Below are 23,545 nucleotides of genomic sequence, written 5' to 3'. Positions count from 1 at the left end.
CAGATCACTAACATTACAACATCTCCAAGCATAATGATGCAGATGACACACAGCTCCATATATCTGTCTCAGTGAATGAACACACAACCCTTTATTCCTTTATTACTTTGCTACTCAAAAACAAATCCCAGCTCCCATTAATATCTGGTTTAAGTGTCTTTTCTCTATGTGTGAGTAGATCACATCTATGAAGCACAGAAAGCCTCCGCTTCTGGGTTTGCGACGTCTGAATCCTGTTTGACATCCATCCTCTTTTCTCACTGCAGACATCTGTTCCTTTTCTCGACTCCGGCCATTAATACTGCTGAAGTGCACAAAACCTCGACACAATAACTGAAACATCTGGCAGCCGGATTACAATCTCTGGTAATACGACGACTGCGTCAGACTGAGAGAGTAATCTTATAAGCTCGGATCAAATGTCCCAAAGTTAGTCCTATTTAGATATGAAACAAGTGCGCGGTGTGCTCACATGAATGGTGCGTTTACCAACAGCATACAGCTTGTTTTATTAGGGACCGAGTCCGGAGGGCAAGGTCTCTTTTGTTCTTCGTCTGTTTTTTCGTCGTTGTCATTATTATTCCGACGCAGAAACAAACCCAAATTTGATCCCCTAAACATGCACGAAAACTCACCAAATTTGGCAGGCACATCCGGACCGGTGAAACATTTGATAAAATGCAAAAAATTAACCCATAACCCCATCTGTTCTCTAGCGCCACCTAGGAACGGTAAAATTGTCGCCACGGCCCAGAGGAATGTCATAGAGAGATCAAACGTCTCCTCGAGATCTAAAAATAATAATAATAATAAATCCAACAGGAAGTCCGCTATTTCCCTTTCGGTGTAAAATTTGACAAAAAATGACTCCTCACGAAAAAATTATCTTGTCCGAGACCGCTTGTCGTAGAGACATCAGAGTGGCGCGAAATTATAGATGACAAGTTTCTCTACAAAAGTTGTGCGCAACTTCTTCAAAAGTCTCAGGGTGTGGATTTTATTAACCCTCAAAGTTTGAAGATTATAAAAAAACCCACTTCATACACTACAATGGACACTGCGTCCCACACGAATGTCGTAAAGAAATCAAATCAGCGTTGACACGTTCGACTCGTCGACATCCAAAATTCACCAAATTCCAAAATTCCATGACCTAAATCCAACAGGAAGTCCGCGATTTCCTGTCAAGTCAAATGTGCCTCAAAACACTCCTCACCTCAAAACCACTAAATTTTTGTCCCTTCACAATGTTGTACAGAGATTAAAAAACACATTTGTCTCATCGAGATCTACAACTTTCGCGCTGATACCCATGACCTAAATCCAACAGGAAGTCCATTATTTCCACTTTCAATGTAAAATTTTGCTCAACAAATCTCGCCTTCTTCACCAAGTAGAATTTGGCACTCAGAGAGCGCAGACCTCCGCCACAGGTCAAATCAGTCACCAACAACAATAAGAACACCATATATAATAAAACAACATTGTGATCGGGGGTGTGATAGGGGCGGAGCGCTGCGGTGTGCAGCATGCAGCACAGGCCCCTGTCAGCGGGCCTGCCCAACTATTTCAAAGACTGCCCTATCTGTCAATGATAAAGAATCCTTTAAAAAATTCCTGGACCCAGACAGTGATCCAAATCACCACCAAAATTTAATGGATTATAAGTTAGCCCAAGACCAACCTTTCCACAAAGTTTCATTGCAATCCATCCATAACTTTTTTCCATAATGTTGCTAGCAGACCAACCAACCAACCAACCAACAAACCAACAAACCGACGTGATTACATAACCTCCTTGGTGACGGTAATTAAGGCTTCCCCTGTCAAAACTATAAGTCTGACTGCTCTGAAAACTTGAAAGACTGAAAGACAACTAAATTCCCTATCCAATGTGACATTTTTTGTTCACTTTGGCCGACAGGAATGGATTCCCCAGCTGTTTTTTACCAAAGAGAAATTGTTTGTCTGCTGAGTCACACTCTAACAGCATGTGACCTAATTAAACCAAATATGGGCATAGAGCTGCTCTCACTGATCTGAGACCTGCTGTAAAACATTCTGCATGTTGTACCTGGTTTCCACAGCAGATGCTAACAGCTACATGTTAGTGGATGGGAGATGCTAACAACTCCCATGTTAGTGGGTGGACGTCTCAGTCGCGGGCCGGCGGGGAGGCTCGGTCCCGACCAATGCCGCTTGCGGCTTTAATTATGATGTCTCTTTAATTGGTAAGCCAGCTCTATCAGCGGATAACAGCAGAATTTATCATCATATTGTGGCTCACTGAACAAATGAATCAAGGGCTTAAAAGCAGTGATATCAAAAGCTTCTTGCAGGATCCAATTAAATTACCCAATTATATTCCCTGGCATGATTGACAACCATCTATCAAATGCTGGCATGCATGCAGCATTTTATGATCTCAGTCTGGTAATTTGCAGTGTGAGCTTGGATGCAAGTCGTGTGTGTGCTGAAAGAGCGACCCGGCCTGATGGCTCTGGGTTCGGTCGGTATTTGGTCATAAACTGGAGATGCAGCTCGATGAAAAGTGCATCTGCTTTCTAAAACCTTAATGCTGCAGCAACAATAAACGCTGAGCTCCACAACCACGTCACAAGCGCGTAGGATTTGCTAGCTGTAGATACGCCGTACAAGCAGATACACATAATCCTTTTACTCCGATATCAAGTTACTTGGCAGGACTTGCACAGAATAACTATCCAATAGCGGGCAAAACTACAGCGTGAGCTTCTCAATAGATTTAAAAAGGAACAATAATGTTAAAGAACTGCCAGATATTAAAACCTGATCCTGAAAAAAAAGAAGAATCCCTCATTCATGGCACTTAAAATCACAATAAACCAATCGGTAGTAAAAGGGTTAATGAAGAGGATGAGGAATGTAGTGCTATCACATGAGAATGATCACAGTCTTCAGGGCTGAATAAGCCACTCAGGATACTTGTACGCTGGTTGCGGTTGTCTTTACAAGGTATGAGTGAGCCCACATCTTTTGTTTTCATCTGTCTGCATGGATTTGCTGCATCCGTTTCTTTTCTCTGATGTGTGGTTATACCACGGGTGTCAAAAAGAGAAAATCAATAACGTATCCTTTTCATATAAAGTCACTTTTAGACAATTTGTATTATTGCAAATCGTTAACAGCTGCTTATACAGATTATTAATACATGATCCCACTGCTGAAGCTCATCAATTATTAAAGGCTTCCTCAGTTATCTGATAAAGACACCTCATGAGCAGGGCAAAGAAGGTGATGTTGAATAAGTAAGAGAAAAAGCTGTTAAAAAGAAAAAAATCCTGACAAAGCTGTTAGATTCAGCAATATCGCCTTTCTTCCAAAGCTAAAAAACATTTGACTCTTAAAATATCAAAATTAGGCTCAAATATGTGAAAAATGGTGTATAAGAGAGGTGTATAACGAGTGTATAAAAGTGACCACATGTCAGTTTTCAAATGTCTATCTACTGAATAGGGAAGCTTCATTTTTTTCAAACATATTTTAGATTCAGATTGTAACAACAGGATTGCAAATCATTTCACAGTGATTCAGGGAGAAGTAAATCACATATTTACTTTAATCTATAAAATGCCACATGTTTAATTCTGCTCTGCTTTACACTTCCACAGAGGAAAAACCTTGGGATGAAATCTTAATTTAATGTACTTCAAAGAGTGTCGTATAATGAATTGAACCTTGTCAGCCTAAACTGAAAATGTATTGTTTTTATGTCCAACATTTAATGGGGCTGGCAACAATAACATTTTTTAATCTGAACTGCTTCAAAATACAGTAAAACTCCAACAAATTTTGACTGATGAATACGTAAATGAATTTTTTGGGGTTTGCTTGAATGATACTGGATAGTACTTTTCTATTGCTTTGCATGAGTTTTCCTAAAGATTACTGGACCCAGCCTTGACCCATTGTGACACTCAACTCTCCATGTTTACTCACACAAACGAGCGTAAATGAGACACAATGTGCTCGCTTTCTTCTCTTAATTCCACTCCATTATCCAGGCCTAGCATCCTATTTCATGGGGTTACTGCTTCAAACACATAAGTGCATATTGAAGCATGAAACAATGCGAGTTCTCAGAAAATGTGAAAAAAATAGTTGTGACGCCGCTGTTCGGAGAAAACTACTCCACTCAAAGGTCGAGCAGCAGCAAGCCACAAAAGCGGGAACAATATGGCGTTTGTGGCGTCGCTTCACCTCGGGAAGACTGAAGTGAGTGAACTCTGCACTCTCCTCAGATTGCTCGTACGAAGCTGGAGAGGGTGCAAACGTGAAGACGGACGTGCATGCGATTGTGATTGGGGTCGGCGGTTCAGGTATGCGCTGAGCGTGAACTACATGCAAATGTGGAATTAGTGTCATCTGTTGCCATTTAGATCAAAGTGATGGAAAACTACACTGTCAGACCACACGCGGCGTATGACGAGGCTTTAATGAGCGTCGTGAAATACGTGCACCGGCCAGTCGCTTCAACAATCTGACGCAGAGGTCGGCAACCGATACGACCAGAAGTGCCGTTTTTATCACTTTTCCACCAGATGGACTATAAGTGGAGCCGCAAAACATGTTAATGAGGATAGCACTGTTTAAAATATAGTTTTAACATATGTACAAACATCTGCATTCATGAAGTTTTAGTAACAATCTTGTTTCTTTTTTCTTTTTTTTTTTTTGGGGGGGGGGGGGGGGCTGCAGGTTGGAAAGCCCTCATCTAATGTGGACCAATACAGTAACTCTGACTTAATCATCATTAAAATGACAGTGAGAGAGGAGGTACTACTTTAAATAAATGTTCATTAAAAGCCCACTGACCCTCCGGCAATCAGTAGAATGGCCTCTGATGCAAACCTGACAATCTGCCACTAATCTGCCGCTATTTTCAGTCCAACCTTAAGTCGGAAAGATAACAGATAATAAACCTTTCAATTAATCCAGTCAATTAATTGACATAAAAACACAAAATCTGTGGAAGTAGCCCTGGGTTTCAGGTTAATTTTCAAAAGGTTTTGTTTAGCCAAATTGTGTGTGTGTGTGTGTGTGTGTGTGTGTGTGTGTGTGTGTGTGTGTGTGTGTGTGCATGTGTGTGTGCACGTTTGCATGTGTGTAATTTGATTTCTGAGAGGAGCAGAATGTGTTAAAGTGATTGTTGGTCATTATAATCAGCGAAGGTTAGTGTGTGTGTGTTTGAAGCTGAAAATCCACCTTTGTGAGGACCATTTCATGTTACAAACCCAGAAAGCCAGAGATTCTGCAGTGTGTGTGTGTGTGTGTGTGTGTGTGTGTGTGGCCAGTCCATGCAGAGGGGTGGAGGGAGGGTCTGTTGATCACTGGTGATACTGTGTACAGGACAGTTTTGCATCCAAATGCCACATTTTGCCTGCGGGCAGCTCAGGACCATGACGACGGCGTACGTTGACAGACTATAGAAAACAGCATGATTGGAGTTTTTGAAAAGTCAATACGATTCCTTATAGAATAACACTGGGCAGTCTGTTCGAGGTGCTCTTACTCCGATCTTTTGAGGTGTTTTCGCTTGTCGGGAGAGAGATGGATGATAGATACACATCTAAGCTGTCACCCACAGTCGATTTCTGGGCAGGAATCTACTTGCTGATAATCGGTAAGTACAATCCTTATTTATTCCATTTTTATAACCTCCTCGATAACAGCTGGATCAAATCGAGACTCCTGAAATAGACATTTAAGCTTGCACCGATTCGTTTCCAGAATCTCATTGATGACCCATCACAATTACTTTGAGAAAATTAATAAAGCTATTCACAGTGTGAGAGATTTGCCTGGTTCAGTTCTATGAGTTTCATCATAATCCTCACTTCACGTACATGCACAATATGTGCTCGCCTCATACACGTTTACAGAACTTTAACCCACTGAATACATTTTTCAGTCACCGAAATCTCTCCAGCTAACGTAACGTAACGTTGGTCATCCATTATGTAACTGCACTGTTCAATATGCATGACATAACTAGTCACATTACAATAAGAGATTCATATTTCAATCACTTTTATGATCATACCAGTCAAGCTGGCATTATTTTCCATTATTTAAATCATGCTTTTGTACGAGGCGGTGCTCAAAATGAAATGACAAGCTCATTGTTGTATTACACTGAGCAGAATAACAATCCGGCAGGTTGAGTCAACACAGGAAGGACGGCGCATGCTGAGAACAAGAAGGAAATAAACAACGGGAGAACAAAGGCAGAACACTCTGCTGCTGACTGACTGGAAAATTATTCTTCTTCCCATCAAAACAGGTGAAGGATTATTCGAACACACGTCGATAAATCCAATTGTTGCCTCGTTGGGAGAAACGGAAATGGTCCTTCTTTATTCTGTCCTAGACCTTTCTTGTTTCCCAGAGCAGCAGTATTGTTCAGTGGCAAGGTTTCACGGCGAAATACATATTCAACCATTTCAACCTCAACAATGTGGAACATGGAGGGGTTTTTTCTTTTCATTTCATATGAAACAAAGTACTCAAGCCACGGTTTTTCTCAAACGGACAAGCTGTACCTGGCCATCTTAAAAAAAAAAAAAAAAAAAAAAAGCTGCAGCCATTTGCTTTAGATGCTAATTTCAAAACTGGCAAAATGTAATCTATTAGTAGAGGCTATAAACTGCAGATGCTCCCTGGACATCTCCTGTGCAGAACATAAGTAGTGAAGCAATCAGCGCTTGCTTCATTATGCTGCAGTGCAGAGTAAAAACCAATATGTTATCATCTATATTTAATTTTCCACACTGAATTGGCACAAAAGTTGCCATACTTCATCCGTCAACTGGAAATTTGCACACCATATTCTAATTGTGTTTGCTATGAACATGTGGGCCACGCAAAGCATCCTTTACACCGGGGATACGAAACTCCAGGATGGGATGACGTCCCGCGTGTTTTACGCTGAATATAAATGATTTTTTTATGTGTTAGTTTGCAATAAGGGTCTAGTTACTGGCCGTTTTACAAGCTGGAGGATGAATTCAAGGCGAGCTGAAGCAGGGAGAGACGAACATCGTGCAGGACGTCGACCCACGAGGCCTGGAGTCGAGCACATTCTGAGAAACCTGCTCATGTTCATCTGGGGGCTTCATTACCAGGAAAGGATAGCAGCGGCTGCACAAAGCATAATGAGAATCCATGCCCCAGATCACACTGCCCTCACCGTTGTATTTACAGTAGCTATGACAACTACAGTAACACACAATGACATTCATGCTGGGAATGTCTCAATAGCTCCTGAAATACAGGTGATGGTAAGATTCCAGAAATCTCCAAGTTCTCTAAATGAGGAACAGCGCTGATGTTCAAGCACAGATTTCCAACATTCCTTTCCACATTCCAATCACAGGAGCAATCAGGCAGGGCTGTTTCAAAGTAGAACATTGCATTAATGAAATACAAAACTTACATATGATGAAGGTAAAAAAAAAAAAAAAAATCAATACTCCAGGAGCAACATTGCTATATAACAAAAAATAAATAAAAAAATATCCCCCCAGCAACTATGCTAATATGAATCCATTATTAATTCCTCCCCATCAGGAGTCACTTTATAGTCAGCAGCTGAAAATTAAAAAGTAGCTTTTCTCACTTCTGCAATTAAAAAAAAAAAAAGTAATAAGAATTTCACAGCAACTAATCCTTCATTGAAGATGGAACTCTTTCCTCCCTCATATGTTCATTTTTTGCTATTTTGAGCAAACTACATTATTTAACCGTATCTGTATCTCTGTTGCTTCAGTTATGGCACTGTGCCTCTTTCTGTTCAAATAATAAATGTTTCAAATGATAAGTCGTATGTTTTTAATTGTTTACGTATTTCAAGATAAAGAAAGATTAACATAATATCTTTAATATTTTGTACTAAAAAAGTGCCTCCCTCAGAGCTTTGAACAGCAGATAATGGAGGACAGACTGGTCGAAAGGCCTTAATGTCTGCTCTGACCTCGAACGTGAACAAGCAGGTTCACTGTTCAGCACAAGCTACCACTGTAAGCGCCTCAGTGAGAGTTTAACCACTGTAGAGTTAAACTTGAAGTTACCAGTTATTCTCTGGAATGCTCACCTCTGATGTGGACTAAACCATCTGGTCCAATCTTAAGTGACAGTCCGCAGGGGAAGGATTTGACCTCCTGCCTGCTGCCACTTGCTGAAAGAATATGACAGCAGGTTTTCCAGTTAATTGGCCATATAAACTGATATGTAGAGCAGATGAATGCAAGAATGCATGAAAACAATTCGCTGCGGCTCAGCTGGATCTTTTACCATCACTATATTGTCAATGCTGATATCACAACTGCAATAAACTTGCAATATAACTTGAGGTTTATTCAACCCTATTCCAAGTTGCCTAGTTGCCAAGTTAGAATTTTCATCAGCTGATTTTAGATGATTAATTCCAGCTGCATGATCAAAGTCATTCTATAAACCACAATCCCTGCGAGTACCACTAAAAGTGGCATAAAAATAGTGTTTGCATTGTTAGAAATCAGCCACCACAATCCACTTTCATCGACTTCCTGTCCCACACACAAACATAGACTTTTATTGAACCAAGCTGCACACACATACAATTTAACTGCAGCTGACAACAAATTGCATATAGAATAGCTGTTTTCTTTCTAGTTCTGTAAGTATTTCTAAAGGAAAAAGGCAGTTTGGTGTGCTTGGCTTTACAGACACATTTTTTGTTTGATTTCTGCACAGAGGCGAAGCGTGGGTCTCAGTACAGAGGGAGCGGAGCATACTCAACGGGCACTTATGATAGTAATTTTACCATTCAAACAATACCTCATGCTACCATCAAACAACACACTAATGCTCACTTTTATTGAGCCAAGCAAACCTATGTGCCTCAGAAAGAAGAATAAAGTCACAAACCAGTTCACAAACTTGTTCTGAAGAACAAATACACATACGCACGCACGCGCACACACACACACACACACACACACACACACACACACACACACACACACACACACACACAGATGCAGCCTGTCAGGTGTGTCAATCTCAGAGCGTCCGCTGTCCATGGTGCTGAAAGCTCATAAAAACTCACTAGCTAAATCTGTTCCATCTTTGATACAGTTTAAATAAAAATGATCACAGCTGGTCTAAAATTACACAATCTATTCAGATAGATATGGACACAGCTATCTATATCTTTTGGAATTCACGTAGAAAAAAAATAGACTCAATGGCCTCTTATAGTTGAGAGCAACACAAGGCACATTCAAATAGGCAGGTGTTTAAGACCACAGCATTCTGATAAAGATAATATTTTTGAATGTTTCACTGACTCACCAGTGGCTCCGATGTTAGGTTTTGGGTAGTACCGCTAGCGGCTAGCATAGTGTTCAGCATACTGTTTGTAGGAGCCAATTTATCATTTCTTTCGTTGACCACCAGGGGGAGCAGGTGCAGAGCTGGAGCAGGGAGCACACAGGCGATAGGGTCAGGTGTGCAGAGAGGGACAGCATACAGTCTTACCGTGTTCGTTCGGCGTGTGGATGGTGTTTGTGCTCTTTTGGAAGTGGTACATGTGGGAGCTTTCCGAGTCCAGCTTGATGTCTCTGTGGATATATGCGCCAAAGGAAATAAATGGGTCGCAGCACCCAAACCTAGAAAGCGTGTGGAACCTTCTGATTGATGCGCCGTGCGGGCACGCGTCCTAGACAATTCTACCTCTACACCCTCAGGATCCCAAAGTGTACAGGCCCTATAGGGAGTGGGCTGTACACTGTTTAACTTCCCTCCAAAGAGTTCAGATCAAGTGCAAAAGCAGAAACTCGTTCATGCCGCACAGCCAATCAGCGCTGGCTTACAGCTCTGATGCATTCATGGACACTCGTAATGTAAGAATTGGCAAATTGGAGTTCACACTCATATGCATATACCTTCTCGCACACACTGCACATTTTATTATAATAATTTATTTACGAGTAAATGTGAACACATCACATGAAACAGGGCCCTATGGCCTTGTGGGCCCTGGGGAAACCGCCCCCTTGCCCCCACTCTGGCTCTGCTACAGTTTCTGCAACTTTGAGCAGTAAAGGAACTGTGTGACGGACAATATTCAGCTTAACAATAAAGCCCCTGACACATGCTTATTACAATATCAACAAAACACTGACAACCTTTGATTATTATTAGATATATTTTACCTGCGATGGTAATTTGCACCTCTTACCCGTTCCGCCACATGATAATCCAATCAAAGATCTTATAAACGGAAAACGTCTGGAGCTCTCTGCTTCCCCTGGTGGACACATCCAGTATTGAAATTACAAGATAGAGGCACTGAAAGGACAATTAGGAAAATTCAGCATGAGATAATAGAATATGAATTGGCACAACTTCCATAACATCACACAAAATAGATTAATATATTTTTTCTCTTTTTCAATTTAATTATTTTGTTGTCAACTGTATATAACATCAATATATGGCATCTCACACATGCAATATCATAAAATATAACATAAATTAGAATAATATAACATAGTATACTGTAACATCACATTACATGTCAGCTTGTCACGGGGTGAGAAGGCGCCTGAGGCACAGAAAGCAAGGCGGAGGTGTAAAGTTCAAATAACGAACATAAAGTCTTAGAACCGACAAATCAGGAAATTAGTCCAAGGCGCTGTGAGTTGGGTTCCTCCAGAACAGATTTTCAGGCCCCAAGATAACCTTCCAGGGCATGTGTTTCAGGAACAGAAGTGACCGAGGACACACCTCTCAACTAACTGTTGCCATATCACGGCCCAGCGGCAAAGTGGCGTCTTAAGTCCCCTTAGGTAGAGTTGCTCCTCATCAGGGGAACGATCGCCACCCCGGCAGCACAGGTGAAACAAATCTGCAATCAGCAGCCAGCTCCCTGCTTCTGCACACAGCCTGCCTGGTACTGCCCACCTGAAACCAACACAGAAAAACACAGGACCACAGACCTTACTGTGGCAGAACATGACAGCTCATGACATGACATGACATGACATGACACATACCCTAAGAAAATATCATAACATTACATAAAATGACAACATATAGGATGTCATGATGTCTCACCTCATGACTTTATATGGCATGATATGACATAATACAACAGATACCACAACATTATATCATAAGATAAGAATAAAATATTACGTCTGGTCTGATCACGTGACATCACATGGCATGACATCACATGGCATGACATCACAGGACATCTCAGGGTATGACATAATATAACACATACTATAACATATTGTAACATAACATAAAATGGCATGAGCTAATATGGCGTGATGTAATGTAACATAGCAGGAAGTAGAGTAGAATAGAAATACTGCACTAATCCCAGAGGGAAATTCTTGCACTACAAGGGAGTAGAATATCCCACGACCCTTAAAGTGACCTAGAAGGTGGACAGAGGTCATACTTGATGAGAGCAACAGGGTTTGGGTGTCAGAAGAACCTGATTTCTGAAAAGAGATGAGGTCGAGGATTAGAGCTGAAGTTTGTCACACACCAGCAGGATACGTGTGTCTCCAAAGTGCCGATGTTGCTATGTGCTTTTACAAGTGTGGCACAAGGCAGGAGCTTCATCAATTATTGACCCAGACTGAAAGACAGTTTTTTTCCTCTGAAAGCAAGTGACTTCTTTTTATTTGAAAGCAATAAGCTGTCACAGTGTTGAGATGTTTTAGTCTACATTAGGCTGTCATGTTGACCTCTGGGATGTATTCATAATATTACCTTGTTGCGTGACTCAGAGCTTCAATTCTCCTTCAGAATCAACTATAAACTCACATTTTAAAACATAAATAAATAAACGTAACTAAAATAAATACCAAAATCACCTTTTCTAACCAACTTTGGATAAAAAAAAAAAAACAATTAAAAAGTTGTGGATGTTTTCAGATTTGGTAGATTTGCTGAATGCCATTTGTGGTGCTCACAGCTTATGAATAAAACATCAACAATCTGACATATCCTTTATGTGATGTGAAAGCACTCCTGGCAACCCTGAAATGCATGTTAATGCAGCTTCCTGTCAGCTGGATGTATGTACGAGCCGTTAACAGTCAGCCTTTCCTGTGGCCTACATGCTTGACAGGATGGGATTTCAAAAAAAAAAAAAAAAAAAAAATCACAGAGGATGGGTTTCTTGAGTACCCAATTAATTGTATCCCTTTTTGTACACCAGGGAGCATATCATCCTTTATTGGAGCAACAGTGAATAGCACTTCGGAAGCACTGGTCACACACAAGAAGACACTGGAAGTGTGACCTCCTCACTTGACGGCCATTATGATGGATGGGTGGATGGTTTGATGGACTTGTTGCCACCAGGGATAACCTATTAAATGGTTAATTCAACCTTTTGTAATGAAAGTGCAATCCTCATTACGTAATATTTATGCTTTGTGTGTAACTTATAAGTGTTTCAGCTGCTAAATTAGTATTTAGTTATGCAGCGCAGTGTGCAATATGCCATTTGTTCCAAGTGATGGTTTCACTCTGGTGCCCAATCAGGAGAAGCTGCTTTTATTAACCAGTTTCTATGGCTTCAGATGATCCTTACCCAACCGGCGTGTGTTTGTCTTCCACACCGCGGTGACAGCCTCCATTAATTCCCTTCATGGAATTATCTGATACGCTCATGCACACTCAATTATTTTGTCATTCTAATCCCGAATGCCGGCAGTGTGAATGTTTGAGAGAAGAGTAGTGCCAGTATATACACAAAATAGTCCTTTGCTGGTATAATTGCATACCATATAATATGTTTTATAGATATGTTTAGTGAAGACGAGGCCATTGATTTTCCATTGTTGTGTTTAGTTTCACATGCTAGAGTCCCATAGGTTGTTTTTTTTTCCTGAGTTAGTAGTGTCACCAACAGTCGTTCAAGGAAAAATATTAAGAATATTTGTAATTTTATTGATTTAAAATGAAAATTTAGGGGCAAAACGAGTTCACAAAGAGAAAGAGCTATTTTATGGCTCATCATTCAATCAAAATGTTACATGTTCGATTTACATATATCGAAGTGTCCATGAGTAAAATGCTGAGTCCCAAACAGCTCAATGGATGGAATGAGAGCCTTGCATGGCAGCCGTTGGTCTGTGTGTGTGTGTGTGTGTGTGTGTGTGTGTGTGTGTGTGTGTGTGTGTGTGTGTGTGTGTGTGTGTATGTGTGAATCAATGTAAAAAGCACTGTGGAGGCTGCTGAATCACTGAAAAAAAGGTGAAATCCATTTACCATCTATTAAAGATGACTCTTACATAAAACCTGAGACGTAATGAAGGTGGATACTAAGAAACAGGAAGGACGGCACTCATGTGAGCCTGCATGTGAAGCTATGACATGATTAAGGAAATTGAAAAAAAAAAAGAGAGAAAGAGGAAGAAGTTGCACTGGAAGAGAAAAATTCAACCTTGACCTTTATTTCAAAAAGAAAATAAGCTGAATTCTTCCCACCAGAAAAAAAGAAGAAGCACAGAGCCATTCACTGTTCAATTCGATGTAGTCAAGTGCTGAAGACAGAACATGGATGAACATCGGTAACGTCTCATGCAAAGTGTCGTATTCTGAATGAAGAGGGCTTGGAGGGAGGGATGGAAGCAGAAATGAACCCTACAAACCCCACAAATGACAAAGTGTTCTCAGTCCATTCTTCACATTTACTCAGAAACTAAGTTCTGTTGAACAGCATTCCAGTTCTTGGTTCCTTCGTGATGTATTTGATTTTAAGGCTTTGGGTTTCATTGCTCATGGTGCTCCATATTTGTATGTGAGTAGCAGGATCTTTTTTTTTTTTAGCATTTTTAGAAAAAGGCTATTATTATACTCACTATCCAGCGTATGAGTGGTGCCTCTGATTTCTTCCTGATGAGCGTTGCGACAAGACCACTCAAGGGTCTAAATCTGTACTGTATTATTTCACAGGGTATGATCACCTATTGAGAGTGCTTCCTCCGAAATGAACTCATTTTGTTGAAATCAAAGGGTTCAGTTTAAAGCAAAATAAAATCTGGAGTATTCTAATTGAAATTGAGATTTAAAGGATAAATACACCATTATTTGAGCCTGGGACAACCTTTGAAAAAAAATTCCTCAAGCTTTCTCATGGATTGAAAGGACTATTTAAAAAATGAACCCACCCCAGTGTAATGTAGTGCATATGTTGTATCAATCCAATTTTCCATAAGCTTACATAAGAGAGAGATATTATGTAAAGCAGGTTGAGAGCAAAACAACCAATCTCTGTAATGAAAGATGCATCAACAGTAATTTTATAATTAAGTCTGGTGCATTATTTCACTATTTTTAGAGATGTATTGCATCACATTTGGTTGCAAGTTGGGGGAAGGATTTTTTTTTTTTTTTCAAATGCAGCCCTGCATGTTGACGCAATATGCTAATCAGATCGGGGTTTTTTTCTTCCTATATTTAAAAACTACTCAGTTTTTAATGACTATGTGTGGTTATTATGATGCAGGGACAGTACAGGAAATGTATGTCATTCTTTTTGAGCGTATCATGTGCTACATGAATTGTGAAATCAAAACAGACTATCACATATGCATGAAAAGAGAAAATTGAAGTGCACAAAAATAGTTCACATGATTTCTTTTTTTTTTTTTTTCCCACATTTGAGGTAGCTATAAAATAATTCTTTACTGGATGTACTGAGACCATGTAATGTATGTGCAATTTAGGATGTGGCATGCCAGACTCATCTTGTGGAAAGCTTTCCCCGCTTCTAACCTACTGAAGGTGGCAGTGCCTGGTGCAAGCAACATCCACCCAGTCCCCCGAAGAAAAGGGAAAACCCAGAGTGACTAAGCTTCAAAGGAAAGGAGCGTCTGTTCTTCTTAGTGCACCCTCGTGTGTGTGTGTGTGTGTGTGTGTGTGTGTGTGTGTGTGTGTGTGTGTGTGTGTGTGTGTGTCCGCATCTGCGCACTTAAATATTAAGTCTTCCACGAAACTGTCGCTGAGCAATCAAATTTGCACAATGCAGAAATACAACTAGTCAATTTACAACAATTCTGAAGTTCAATAAAAGCGAGAAAACCTATGAAAAAAGTTGTGCAGATTACTCAGTATAAACCAGTTGTTAAAATATATGTGACTTTTATTTTCAAGCTCCTAAAAGTGTCGACATTCAGCATAGTAACTGCTTCTGAGCTCTGGTAACCTCTTTTTGCCGATGACACTGCCTTCTACCATTTGACAGGCACAGGTCACCCTTTCTGCAGCGATTAGTTCTTTTTCTTTTTCACGTTTCCTGCAGCTTTCTTCTCCATCTTGGGGAACGCCGCCGTCCTGCTCAGTGCAACTCGTCGCTTCGACTCCCTCAGCGCTCCGGAGCTCCTCACGGTCAACCTCGCTATAACGGACATCGGCATGGCCCTCAGCATGTACCCTCTGTCCATCGCCTCTGCGTTCAACCATGCCTGGATTGGCGGGGACACCTCCTGTCTCTACTATGGCCTGATGGGAATGATCTTCAGCATAACAAGCATCACCACTCTGGCGGTGATGGGGTTGGCCAGGTACCTGGTAACAGGAAGTCCGCCAATGAAAGGTAGTGTAATTTCAGAAAATTTCAACCACAGCTTTTCAGGCAGAGTTCTTGATAAGAACACTGTAGATTAGTATTAACTGAGACCTTTGATCTGTCCCAAATGATTGAAAAGATAAAGAAAGTAATCTTGTCTTCACTTGTTCAGTAGGGGACAATGACTTATTTCATTTCTTACAAGCTGAGGATGTTTTTCTTTTCAGACAATTTACTTCAACAGGATCCCAAGGTTACTGCGTTGCACAGATGCAACCTATTGAGCAGTGATATTGCACACATTAATCAGGCTTTTAATTTTGACATTGACAGTTGCATAGAAATACTTACAATGGAGAGAAGCCATGATGTCCAGACTGATTCTCCTTTCATTTGAAGAGTCATTATGCGAATGCCACTGTGCTCTGTTGGGATTATTATCTGAAGGCGCTTCAGGTGTCGAGCTAGAATTACCATGCTGTGGCTGGATTCATTCAGGCAATTGCAATATTTGTTCAAATGTTTGTGAAATACAGCGTTTACCTTTTTTTCTTTAAAATTTTACTAAAAACATTCCCTTGACAATGACTTTCACATCAATAATATGCAGTTATGTACACAAGTTGACAGATTTAGGGAGAGAGCCTCCTACATACGTCACACGTATTGCCTCAATCAGCTCAGTGTTGCGGGTATTATGTTGTTAAATAATCCTTTACTGGGATCCATCTCTCCAAGTAGGGCTCAATCCTTGTAGTTGTAGTTTCGCTGTCAAGTTTTCCATGCAGTCCACATTTCTGTTTCTACTGATCCATGGTGGGTGGATGGGGTTTTAACCAGTTTGACATTTGCTTCCAGTTCCCATTTATTTTCAATATCTACTGTCCATTCGGATTATTTTATAAATGTTGGATATCAGTTTTCTTGACTGTGATCTTTGTTTTTCAACTATTTCGATCCAAAACCTTTGAAAATTAGATAAAGAACTGGTTGGGCTCTGATTTTGTCCCAGTCTTTATGTGACAAAGGAATAATAACGCCATATTTGAAATCATTGTGTCCCATGTCACATTGCGTCTGCAACTGTGAGAACGCCCTGAGTGTCGTTCCCTCAAGTGCCTGGTTCACTGTGATTAGACTCTTCTCTGCCCACTTCACAAACCCTCTATCAAATTTTGCTGGTAAGAAGTCATGAATAGAAGCCAATTTTGATGCTCTTCATATCGACAGAGGGAGATTCAGCATTTTCCTTATCTTTACCCAAACATTCAAAGTATAATTCGCCCATTCATTTTTTTTTTAATCCCTAATTTCCTCCTTGCCTTGTTGTTCATAAAGGGAAGGTCTGACAGTGATACCTTTGCTATTGAGCTTTGTTCTGTGTGTCTTGGCGTCATATCTGGCCGTATCTAAGCTGCTAACGCTCTCAGGTGAGGGACAAGCTTCCCACATCCTTACGTGAGCAGAGCACTTGAAGTCTTACCTGAGGTCTCTTATTCCGCCATATGATCCTGGAGATCAGTTTGTCCAGGAGATTAAAAGTCCCTAAAGGCACTGCAACAGGAAGTGAAACAAAAACAACAGTCTTGGCAGCAGGTTCGTTCTGATAGTTTCTACCCTCCCTATACAGCATTTACTAAGGCAGGCTTTTGTAGTCCTGCAGACCTTGTGAATGAAATAGTAGGAGGAAATAAAAGATTGGATTCACCTAAATAAGACACATGGAGGACCATTGCGATTGAGGCCTTCAGCTAACAAAGCCTGAAATCCATTTACTTTTGTGTGTTGCATTTTTTAAAACATCCCCCATGAGTTAGTGAGGGTGCTGAGCTCCTGGTCTTTGACAACTATAACCAAATTTGATTTTTTTCATATGTGTGTCCAACTTGAGGACATTCTTCTCTGTGGCCCATGAGATAGTTTCCAATTCCAACTCGTCGTGCATGAAAGACAGCTCATAAAAAGAAAAATAAGAACATTTAAACAACTGCAATAATCCTTTAAAAATTGTCAAACTAAATGCACTGATGCATCATATTGATTTCATTAAGTTCACATACAGTCATTCTGTTGATTCCTTCTGGCTCCAAATCTCACATATCATTCAATAATCCACCATGACCCATGACTTTATCAACGTCTTCCATAAAGTATGCGAGTATTGCTCAAAAAAAGAATTTACAGAGTCATAAACTTTCCTGACGTCCTCCAAGACTTCCGCATGGGTGGGCAACCTGTGAACATGATGCCTCGGGTCATTTCTGGTCTGTTTAGCTTTGGCACTTCACAAGACATGCATGAACATGAAAGGGGCTTACTTTTCACGGTTTTTTAATGATGCTGAAAAATACCGCCATATATTCAGAACCAGGAGCAGAGGAAAGAGACCCCTTCATGTCACACTGAACTGCATGTTGTGATCTGTTTGCACACAGGCATGAAGCTCCAGAGGCGGACCATCGGTCTGGTGATCGGCGTGATCTGGCTCTATGCCGGCCTGTGGTCCTTGTTCCCTCTGGTCGGCTGGGGCAGCTACGGGCCGGAGCCGTTTGGCCTCGCCTGCTCGGTGGACTGGACGGGTTACTGGGAGTCTCTGAACCACTCCACCTTTATCATGAGTCTGTCCATACTGTGCACCTTCCTCCCCTGTCTGACCATCCTCTTCACCTACTTTGGTATTGCCTGGAAGCTGCACAGAGCCTACCAGTCTGTCCAGAGCAACGACTTTCAATACGGCAATATTGAGAAGAAAATCACTCTGGTAAGTGCAAGGGGAGAATCCATGTCGTGGTCGCACATTTTTCAGTTTCCATTTCCCTGCACAATGCTTGAAACAACAAGGCTTTTGCATTACGTGCTTGTGTAAGCAGGACCTCAGTGTGGACATGCAAAGCAATATCTGAAAAGTGAAGAAAAAGAAGTGCAGAGCTAGTCAAGTCACAAATTCAACCACCAATGAAAAAAAACTGCAGTCTCCCCTAAAAACACCAGGAACACTTGAGGAGAGAAGATAATGGCACTTTAGGACTCCCAGACATTTTCTGGAGGGTTTCGCTTTTAGAAAGAACCAACATTTAAGTGCTTTCATGATACGCCCCGAAATGACCTTTCAGTGCAAAAATAGCTTTCAAAACAGGAGCAGCACCCTGAGAGAGATAGAGGGAGACAACACATGCTAAATCTGAACGTGAGCTAAACAGGCCCATCTTCTCTCACAGCCTTTAACATGTTTTTTTCTTCTTCTTTTTTATGAGTTTTATGGAGCCGTCACGTCCGCCATGGCACCACTGAGCTTCCATGAAGGGGATCAGGCAGTGTAGAGAAAGGAGCTTATTGATGGAAACTGGTCTAATGGACTGGCGGCGGCAGGCACTAAGAAGGACACTTAGACTTAGAATGCTTTCATACTGGTCAATTCTGACAACGGTTCACATTTAGTGGAGCGGCGACGTCGTCATCACATTGATACAGACCGGATTTCTTTCTCTTTTTTTTTTTTTTTGGATTAACTGAACTCAGCGTGCACGTCCATATTCTTCTGCATCTATATTTATTGAATAGTCCGCTCCAGGGGGCTGTTCAGCTCACCCCTGTGATAACACCATATCTTCAGGATGGTCTCCAAGTGGCGCAGAGTTTAGATTTGCTTGCACCTCACTAATATGCAATATTTTGTCAGTGTCCCAGAGAACTTGAAATCTAAATATTCCGTATCAGTCACGTTTATGGAACATTTTCACCTGTGCGACATATTAAGGAGTTATTCTGCACGACAGGAGAAGAACAAAACCAAACTTGTGTGTCATGACTGCAGAACTTGGTAGTTGTGGAGATGACAGTCACTCATAACAACAATCATACTCCGTCATTTGTCCATTCTCACCACTGTAAATGTTAATAGGACAAAAACAGTCAACAGCTCCAGCTCGTGGCTCTCACGCCAAGTGAGAATGGTCATTAAAACAGCATTAATGTGCATTTCAGTAGGATTATTGATAGTTTGAACTTCTAGTTATTTGCTTTTATCATCACTCTTCTCAGAAATGATAAACGCTCTCTCGCTCTCGCAGAAAACTACTGACTTCACCAGAAAAATGATCATTATTCCCCTGCTGGCTACCAGCTTTGATAACAGATGAATATAAACTCATCATACAGGCCTCAGAAAAGAACATCGCAGAAACTCTAGAAACTGGGTGGGAATACTGACACTCGGGAAAACCAAACAAATCACAGAAATCAGAATATTCAGCATGAATGTGATTTTTTTTCTCTTTTAATTAATTAAAAAAAAGGTCAAGTGTGTATTGTTAGTCCTCAAAAAGCAGTGTATGGTGTGTTTCACAGCTGTTTTGAGTAAATAAACATGAGGAACAGGCAATGACTCATAGTCGGAAAAGACTTGGATCTAGTGTGTGTGTGTGTGTGTGTGTGTGTGTGTGTGTGTGTGTGTGTGTGTGTGTAATCTGGAATTCTCGGTCAATCTGTGTTTTTCACTCAGAAATGTTGGCCAGTGCCTGTTGCCTCTTGGGTCTTTTTAAGCATCTTCACCGGCATGCGTGTTTTCACATACTAATGTAATTCTGCCAGAGAAAAGGTAATTCTTCACTCCAGCAATTCTTTTCAAGGTCTCAGTTGCAGCGATACATCTGCAAGTCTAATTAAAAGTGGATTTAGTTGAAACAATTGAATTAAATTCTGTTTTATGTACACAGCACCGTCACCTTCAGGTGCTTTCACAGAGGGAAAAAAAAACTATTCCATTTGAAACGTCTGAAGCAGGCACTGCAGAGCGAGACTGAGGTGAAAACTTCCTCCTGTTCTGGTTCAAATTAGAGGATAGGAAGAGAAGAGGATTAGAGAGAGACAGAAAGCAACAAGCAAACATACATAAATCCAGTGGGTGCAGATGTGATGGGGGCAGGAGGCTCAGACCGCCTACCTCCAGTTCCACAGACAGATCCTGCTGGAAAGTACAGAGAGAGAGCAGACTACAGGAGGGAGAGCGGAGAGAAAGGACCTCAGTGCAGTCTAAACCTTTAGCAGCTAAACTAGAAAATGTTCCAGTCAATAATCATCCTGTTTGCAATTTTTCAACCAGCACAAATAATCCCTTGAGCTGGATTGAACCTTGACTGGACTGGAGTCCTTCATCTGATGTAAAATGAGAGAGTCTTTGAAGAAATTATTTGTGAGTTACTATTATTTCTAATTTAAATCTTCTCTGTGATCTCCTATTTTCCTGATCACACACACGTTAGAGGAACGGCAGCACTGATCCATGATAACAGACACCGGCCGCCACATGGTACCTCCCGTGAGAACTCCTTCCTCTCCCCTCCATTCGTGAGCGCCGGTCCGCGTGAGGGTATCTCCAGACGCGCTGACTGCTTCATGTGATCAGTAAGCCATGAAGTGCGCTCATGAGAAACAGTTGAAAACACAACACAACAAGAACATTTCATGCCGGGTAATTTATTTTTTATTTATTTTTTTAAATCTATTTGAAAGGCTGCTACTGTCTACTGTCGGATCAAAGTCACTGAGATACGTTACATGGAACTGAAGACGAGATTAAATCAGTACATCTGTGGTTAAGCTTCAGCCAGGCAGCTGGGAATGTGACTCTGCAGGGAAGCGAGGAGGGACTGACAAAGATCAGGAAGCAAAACGTCTCGCTGAGCTGCCGGTTTTGCTTCGCGGAGCACATGGTGTCATCTGGTGGTCAACACTCTGGGGCTTTGCACATCTGTGTTCCCGTGAACGCAACCATTTTGTTTGTGTAGCAGCAAAAAGCCCCAAGGAGACAAACGCTAAGCATGTGTCTGAGTGTATATGTTGCCGTGTATGTTTATAACGGCAACACTTATTTTCACTTTGTGGTCCCAAATGAATAATTTCGCGGTTTCCTTGTTTTGTTTTTATTCATTTTCTTTTTATTAAAGAAAATCCGGTGCAAATTAATACAGTAAGAAACCAGCTTAACATGAGGTTTATTTACCTGCACTGTTTGACAGGAGGAACCTCCTTTTCACTTCCATTAGACCAAACCGCTTTCATCTCATTTTCTTTCTCTTCAGACCGCTTGAATCTAAGCTGTTTTAGTTAATGTCACGTTTCAGTCGGATCACTCTACAGCTCAGTATGTGCCGGTTGAACTCCAAGTTGTGTAACAGCATAACTAGAACACTGCTGCTTCTTAAAAGGAATCAAGAAAGGAACACTGAGGTTTTTGTTTTTGCTGCTGTCTGTGAAATGCTTAAAAACTGATAAAACAGCAGTTCAAGCATCTACGACGAGCTCAAAGGCCTTCTATGTGCAGTGGGAGTTTTGTGGTTTGCACGGTTGGTCAAGCGTGTAAAAGGATGAGTTGATTACATCCTTAAACATGCAGACCGCCGCCGACAGAATAATCCGTGCTTTTATGAAGTTTATATGGCCTTTATCCCAATTTGTACAGTAACTTTCTCATTTGGTGTCTTCTGATAACTCCAGGGTCCGTGTTGCTGAAAAGATAACATGAACTGTGGACATCATGCAGCAGACAAAAGAATCTGGTCAGAGGAGACACATTTCATTGGCAGAAACTGGGTCATTAAAATCTATTACTGCACTTTGGAGAGGATTCAACTCCAAAGAGCGATCCGATAACAGCAGCTTCACACTGATCACATTCTTTTTTTTTTCTCAGGGAGGCTGGCAGCAAATGAAACGTTAATATACAACTAAGGTTATTAATTTCTAAATTATTGAATCCAAAACGTCTCTGTGGTGCAAAGACAATTACTTTCAGTGCACTGCTTGTGTTGAATGAATTGAAACAAATTATCAAACAAATATATCTCTCTGGCTTTGTTGTGCTATCAAGCAAAGCAGGGACTTCAGCGTGTTTCATGTGAGCAGCTACATACAGAACCTAAAAGCTTCCAATCCCAAGTCTGTGTCTCTATTCTAGACCACTGGCCTCAATTACCCACAATCAAGTTAGCTTGAAGTGAAAGATGTTGCTTCTTACATGAAATATTGAGATGCAATTTAATCAAAATCAATGAATTACAAAGCTATTTGATGGCATTATTTCAGTCGCGTCAACCGATGATTAATGTTTGTGTCAGGACTATAACGGGCCTGGGTTGATATTCAGTTTAACCACAAAATGATTTTGCAAAAGGCTGATGGGAGGCAAAGCCCAAGATCTGAAATCCAACCCTTCCTCATAGAGTTAGATCAATTTAAAAAATAAAATAAAAAAAGCTATTCACAATGTGAATGAAAGTTACATGTTACCTTTTTAAATAATAATCTTCATCCCTTTTGGATTGCCTTTTTTAAAAAAATGTTTGTTCTACTGTAGTGACCGGTTCTCTCCTCCATTTACTTTCCTTTGTACTACTTTATCATTTCCTCAGTGCCTGCTGGAAAAAGCCGCTTCATTCCAGGGTGTAAACATTTGATTTAATCACAGATTGAACCACGACTGGCTATCTAAGTATGAATTGTTACTGTGTATGTGTCCTGTTTCTTTATCAGATGGCGGTGATGATCAGCTCGGGGTTCCTGATCGCCTGGACGCCGTACGTGGCGGTCAGCTTCTGGAGCATGTTCCACTCCCAGGAGCAGGGCCGCATGGCTCCATTCGTCACCCTGCTGCCCTGCCTCTTCGCCAAGAGCTCCACCGTCTACAACCCCTTCATATATTTCCTCTTCCAGCGCTGCTCTGGCCACAAGCCCCTCCGTCTGCGGAGACGGATCTTCTGCTGCTCTCACGGCGCCGGTTTACCTCCCGCGAGAGCGAAGCTGGACAGAAACATGGCGAAAGGCTCCGGCGGCAAGGTGTTCCGAGGCGCAGCAGAGGACGTTTGCGTGGGTCTGGTGGGAGATCCCGCCCTGCGCTCCGACGGAGAGATGACGGCTTTGGGCTGA

At 41.2% G+C, this 23,545-nt stretch overlaps 1 protein-coding gene across 1 annotated transcript; it reads left to right on the top strand.

Annotated features, from left to right (window-relative positions):
- The first annotated feature begins 5,589 nt into the window (after window positions 1-5,589).
- opn8a (opsin 8, group member a) lies at window positions 5,590-23,545 on the top strand. Its single transcript, XM_030110851.1, has 4 exons — window positions 5,590-5,662; window positions 15,356-15,649; window positions 18,058-18,383; window positions 23,153-23,545. Exons 1-4 carry the CDS (start codon window positions 5,590-5,592, stop codon window positions 23,543-23,545), a joined length of 1,086 nt encoding a protein of 361 aa, XP_029966711.1.

This window comes from Salarias fasciatus, chromosome 15 (assembly GCF_902148845.1).
Source record: "Salarias fasciatus chromosome 15, fSalaFa1.1, whole genome shotgun sequence".
In the NCBI taxonomy this organism is placed as follows: Eukaryota; Metazoa; Chordata; class Actinopteri; order Blenniiformes; family Blenniidae; genus Salarias; species Salarias fasciatus.
This window is presented reverse-complemented; position numbering and strand designations above follow the sequence as displayed.